We start from the raw sequence: 6,595 nt of genomic DNA, 5'->3' as shown, positions 1-6,595 counted from the left end.
CCTATCAAGAAAGGCTATCGAGGTTAGGCCTGTTCAGCTTGGAGAAGAGACAGCTATGGTGGGATATGATAGAGGTCTACAAAATCATGAAAGGACTTGAATGGGTAAATGTGAATTGGCTATTTACTCTTTCGGATAATACAAGGACTAGGGGGCAATCCATGAAGTTAGCAAGTAGCTCATTTAAAACAAATTGGAGAAAATTATTTTTCACTCAACGCACAATTAAACTCTGGAATTCATTGCCAGAAGGTGTGGTTAAGGGAGTTAGTGTAGCTGGGTTTAAAAAGATTTGGATAAATTCCTAGAGCAGAAGTCCATAAACTGCTTTTAATCAATAAGGATTAGTAGCTTGGGATCTATTCGTTTAATGTTTGGGTACTTGCCAGGTACTTGTGACTTGGATTGGCCTCTGTTGGACGCAGGATACTGGGCTTGATGGACTCTTGGCCTGACCCAGTATGTCATATCTTATGTTATTATTCTTTGACTAACAGTCTGAGCAAAGGAGACCCTTTTTGTTTTAGAGTATAAAATAACATATACATGCATATTTTATGAATGTAATTATTTTAAAAATTCACCTCTAAATTTGTACCCGAGGCAATGGAAGCTGACGAGACGTGCCCAAGATCACAAGGAACAGCAGCGGAATCTGAACTCTTACTTCCTGGTTCTTAGCCTCTGCTCTGTGCCGCTCTACTTTCTGATCATTTGTATAAGAAAAATATAATATAGGGCAACAATGTTTTTAAAAAAATTGTGTCAGATAAGCTTGAATTTTAGATTGCATCAAACAAAAATCCAATGGGGAATTCCATTGCCAATCACATAATTTTCGTAGACTAGTCCTATCATTCATATGAATTGTACTAACACTCTGAAAAACAATTCACTAAAAGGTGAATTGTCAAAGAGATGAGTGCGTTCAAACTAGCAGATGCGCACACAATCAACAAATATCTGCGTAAATGCTGTTTTATAAACCTTAGACATACATGTGCAAGTAATGCTGCGTGAATAAATTTGCTTGTATAAAAAAAAGGGGCAGGCCAGGGAGGTTCCGGAGTGGGGCCGGCATTTACGCGCATGCGTCGCTATTTTGTAACTTGCCAAAGTGACATGTAAATTTACACTGCTAATTATCTGGTGTAAGTCAGAATAAAATTCTTCATAGCCAAATGCAGACTGGGTAAGGGGCCAGGATAAACTGGGGGGGGGGGGGGGGGGGGAATTCAGGCTGAAGAACCAGGAGGCTCTCGATGACCTAGAGATAGACTGGGCAAACTGGGGGACCAATTGTTAAAACTGGTAATTTCCTTAACGCTCGCATGTTATGAAATTTGATGACTTACATGTGGAAAAGCCGACAAGTGTTAAGGAAAATATGCAAGTTAGATTTCCTCTTCTAAAGTTAGGAGCATAAATGCACGCATATAGGAGATATGCGCCACTTATACGGATACATTTTGACTTCTCCTGGTAAGTGGTGGCTTTGTTACCACTTAGCCGGATAAGTCTCAAAAGACTCTGCTTATCCGGTTATGTTGAATTGAAAATACATGCCATGTATCTTTTAGATATGCTAACATGTTGGGGTAGATTTAAACGTATTTTACATAGTTGCACACATACGGCCGAATTTTAAAACCCCACACACGCAAAAAACGGGGGTTTATGTGCGTGGCCGGGCCTTGCGCATGCTGCGCCCAACTTCAGAGGGGCCCAGTCACGCATGTAACCCCGGCCGGCACGCGCATGTTATAAAATCGGCGTGGTCATTAAAATCTACCCCTCAAAGTTTACACGCATGAGCACGCCCACCCTATATATGCATATAAGGGCGCATGTGTGCATGTTTTAAAGTTATCCTCTTAATGAGAAAGCGTGTGACACTAAGCAAGTGACCCAATAGATTAAATAGCATCATATATATGTGTCCTTAAAAATTTACGAAAATAAAAGGAAAGGCCAATTCTAAAATGCATTTAAATGAAAGGAAATGTATTTAAACTGTAAGTAACCACCATATTAAATATTCTCCAGCTCTTTAGAAAACTGCAATGTTAAACATATTGCTTATTTGTCACCTGTGGCAAGGTGATCAGGAACCCATGGCACCTTGTGCACCCCCCACCCCAGTCCTTCTGCCAGAGCATCAACTGGTCAATTGGGATCCCAAGGGTCATCTGGTCCTTTTGGTGGCATACTGACAGACCAATCAAGTCTCAGCAGGGCTGTCTAAACTAAAAAAAAATGCAAAATATTATCTAAAGAATAGATGGTTGACTGTGACCATTGTATGCAACCACCTACAAGCAATGCAGCATGCTGCTAATCTGTCTGAGGAACAGACAGCGTTTGGCCTTTTGGATCATCAAATTTATCATTTGTTGAAAGACGCATGATCATGAAGATGCCATACGCAAGGATCCACAATAAAATGATTGATGTCACAAGGCCCATCCATATTGCAGGGGTAAAGAATGATGCACAGTCACTCGCATAGGAAAACTGGTTGTTTTTAATGTTGAATCCTTGAATCTACGATTAAAAAAAAAAAGAAGAGAGGGTAAGCCAAACAGAGACATTTAGAACCCCTTTCGCATAAATATAATTTAATCAGCCTGCAATTCTTTGCTTTGGAAAACGGGAGTCTGGTGGGTAAGGTGGCAGCTTTATTTTCATACTTAAAGCATCTCCATTCTCCTAAGTTCTCCTTTCCACTATGCTCATAAAATGACGTGCATATGGGGTGTATGTGCGTAATTTTATGCATATATCTGGCGGGTAAGTCTCTAATGGGCTATTTCTGAGGGCAAAGCACTGTTTTACCCACAGAAGTCCCTTTGAAAATGATCCTGATTATATTCAAGAAATGCTCATTATAGGGGTAGATTTTCAAATTGTCAGATTTTCAATTGTCCAGCTTAATAAATTGTTAACACATTTATTAAGCTGGAGTCAAATAAAAAATATTTGCAACAATTGTGCAAAAAAAAAAGAGTCAGTAGATATTATTTAGGTTGTGGATCCCACTGATTTAATTGGAACCTAAATTTTGAAAGTCGGAAAATATCCTGAATTCAGACTTTGAAGCATTTTCATGTTTCAGCAGCCAATGAAATGGTAGAACTCCAGTTTCTAAAAAGAAAAATAACAAGAACTTTTTCAATTTTATTTAGAGAAAGTAGTCCTTTTTCTTTAGTATAAAAAATCCTCCAAATTGAGGTTCCTGAAAGTCCCGGTAAAGTCTCAAGAAGTATGATTTTAAGACCCAACCGGTAATGAATGCGGTCGGATTAGCAAGTGACCATACTGGGCTTTGTCTAAAAAAGGATTTTTTTCCCCATTCTGTAGCTATGGAATAAAATGTATATTTAATAAGGCCCTTATAAAGCAAATGGCAGGTCGGTCAAGATTAAGAGAACTCAACAGTTCTCTTGCAGGACATAGCAGCCGCTGAAAACTACCCATAAAGAAATGAATACAAGCAGCCCGACCCTTCATCGAAAATCCGCAAAGGGCCTACAACAGTGGTATTCAGTATTCACCTTCAGTACACAAGGGCCAGAAATGGGTTGGGTTTTCAGGATTGTCCTCCATGAATATGCACAAGATAGATTTGCATTCAGTTAAGACAGTGTGCACTGACTTGCATGTTGTTTTTTTGGTTTGATGCCATCTAATAAAAGTGCCCTCCCCCTCTGTGGCTAAGAGCAGCGGTAAGGCTGGGGCACAGGAAGGGCAGACACCCTGACCAGGGATTTCAGTTTGAAACCTCCATAGGCTGATTATGTGCAGACTTTGCAGTGATTGCCAAGCCCACAGGTACTTTGCATTTGGATTTTAGATTTAATTACAATTAAGATACTGTAGTTATTTCCCTGGCCAAGATGGCTAAATATGTAAGCAGCACCTGAGGCAATGGAGAGGGAAGTGACTTGTCCTAGGTCACAAGAAGCATCAGCGGGAGAAGCAGGATCTGAACCCTCACTTGGCTGGTTCTCAGCCCACTAGGCTATTCCACCACTCCATGCTGTACCTGCAGGCCTCCAAGTTCCATGTGAGGCTACAAAGTTGTCCCTTTAATGAATACACGGGAATAAGGACCGCTTAATTATGCAAAAAGAGTACTGCCTGCCTTCCTTCTAACCTGGAGACCTTTTAATGGCTTTTCAGTAGAGTCTGGACTGTGTGGGATTTTTTTCACTTGTTTCCATGTAGCAGCTGCATTAACTGCTGCTGTCCAAATTTTTACCTCGCCTTGCACTCTGTGAGTGACACTGGAGCAGAACCTGCTGCTTGGCTCTCCAGTGAAGCATTGCAGTGTGCAGATCATTTGCTGATTTCATCTTTGTTTTACTAAGAGCCAGACGGTTTGGAATTGGTACGTGTTGGTATTACATGCATCGTTAATTCTGCATGCTGAAGTCCTTTGCATTGAACTGTCTGCACCTCTCTATTGTGATATATTCGTATCTCTTGCAAGGGAGATTTATTGGCTGTACATCTGCCAAGTATTTGTAGCTAGCACTTTAGCTAGAACATTAATGTTGAAAAAAATCACGTTCTTGACAGGGCTGGATTCAGGATTACAGCGCCCACAGGCAGAGAACAAGGAGAGGGGGATTTCCCGTCCCTGGGAAATGAATCAGCAGCATGGGGAGGGCCAGCTTTTGGGCACCCTGGGCATGTGCCTGGATTGCCTAAGCTCAAATCTGGCCCGTGTTCTTCCAGCTCCTGAAGGAGTTCTCCGGACCAGATTTTCAAAGTTCTAAGAGGGTTGTGGCACATTTTACTTGTCCAGGCACATGATGACTGGCTGATAGCTTGGAAGGCTGACATTGTTTTTCTTCCTCTGCCTTGTGCATTCTTGGAACAAGTGTATATTTTCAAACGAGCAACATAGTGTGACCTAATGGGTAGCGCTGATCTTAGGAGGCTGCAGGTGCCGAGGTGAATCAACATGCTATTTAGGGATTAATACTAGAATATATTTGCTCTAAAAAGTGAGATATGTTTAACAGAGAATTGATATATAGGCAGGGAGCCAGCTAGAAATTTTTCACACATTTCAATAAGCAATACAAATGTTTTAAAGACCTCTTTAAAGCTAAAGAAAAAAAAAAGTCTGTAAAAGAAATGCATGATTTTACAATTTTGGAGACCTGCTAGTCCTGAATTAATTGTAATCTCCTCCCAATGTACAGTTTGGTTCACTGAAGGAGCAAAAACTTACAGCGACCTCAATTCACCTAAAGAACTTGGGACTTAGAAAAATTTACGGCCAAAATATATTTGCTGACTTAGGTGAATGAAAATAATCACATTTTATGTTAAAAACAGTGAGGTCACTATTTAAAAGACTTCTCTAGGTAACTTCATGAGTTACTGGGACAAATCTTTGTTTTTAAAAATGTCCCCTAGATAAAATGTATCTGTACAAGAAAAGGCGAGGTTGGAGGCTTTCTGGGGGGGGGGGGGGGAGGGGCACAGCAAAACCTTAGCTGGAGGGCATTGATATTTACTAGCACTGTCCAGCTAATGATATCCAGATAGGTCTGACTGGTGTGAAGTTAACTTTACCAGGGTATATTAAGCAGCACTTTTACTGTCTTGCTGCACTGCTGAATATCAGTGTAGGGATCCTACTAATACTTGATCAGGATTATACCATTTGATTGGTAGTTTGTTGGGTGTGCAGATCCCCCATGTGGGGTCAAGCAATGGAACTGTCCCCTAGAGAGATCACCATCTTACTCTCATGGATCCTTGGTCCTGTGCTCTGCTCTCATTTTTATAGCTCTTAACTTTAAGCTCCATGCAGACTTTTTGTTTTGGATGAGAGTTTCTTTTCACCCTCTCATGCCTTCTTTAACTTACTTGAGTTTGCTGTGCCAAATCATTTTGGACTCAGTTAGGATTACTTTAATTTTATTCTTCAATCTAAAGGAAGAGATTCCCTTCTTGCAACAGAGGACCCTGAGCTCACCAGAATCCAGGACTGTAAGACGTCACAAACTTACTAAAAGTACTTGTATCATCTTAAAAATGAAGTGCACAGCTTTAAAGACTTTAAATCATCCTTGCACCTTAGCAGTAAAAGAGAAATGTCAGAAACCACCAAACAATTCTTATGGTCTTCCTGAGTAGTGATTTCATTATTCTCTACTGCTGAGATTATCAGTGCTGTGTGCAAGAGACTTAACTATGGGCAAAGTAAAGAGGAATGTGAGGGCCTTGAAAGGAAAATAAATCTAAGGGAATAGCTACAGTGTCCATCTAAAAGAGAAGTGTGAGATATGACCTCTGGAACTGTTATCCATGTTCTACCATCACAGGGGTTACATCAGGCTCAATGTTTTTCAGAGGCCTTGGATATTCTGAAGAGGTCACATAAACCCTCTCCATACACCTGCCCCCTACTCTGAATCAAAACAGAGAAAATGACAGTAGATAAAGACCACAAGATGAATTCACCCAGTCGCTGCTCATTTGCCTTTCTGTTGCAAATCTGCAGTTTCTACTCAATTTTACTTTCACTTTCTTACAACTAAAGTTCCTCAGTGACTATCACATGCTCTCTCTTGTT

General features: G+C 40.6%; 1 protein-coding gene across 1 annotated transcript in view; it reads right to left on the bottom strand.

Moving 5' to 3' along the window:
* Positions 1–357: 357 nt before the first annotated feature.
* Positions 358–6,595, bottom strand: part of LOC115099085 (V-type proton ATPase subunit S1-like) — a 120,644-nt gene continuing 114,406 nt past the window's right edge. Inside the window, exon 10 of the mRNA XM_029616397.1 lies at positions 358–2,544. Within this exon, the coding sequence (XP_029472257.1) occupies positions 2,335–2,544 (210 nt within the window). The 3' untranslated portion in view covers positions 358–2,334. The remainder of the gene's footprint in view (positions 2,545–6,595) is intronic.

The sequence above is a fragment of the Rhinatrema bivittatum genome, chromosome 9 (assembly GCF_901001135.1).
Source record: "Rhinatrema bivittatum chromosome 9, aRhiBiv1.1, whole genome shotgun sequence".
NCBI classification, from domain to species: domain Eukaryota; kingdom Metazoa; phylum Chordata; class Amphibia; order Gymnophiona; family Rhinatrematidae; genus Rhinatrema; species Rhinatrema bivittatum.
This window is presented reverse-complemented; position numbering and strand designations above follow the sequence as displayed.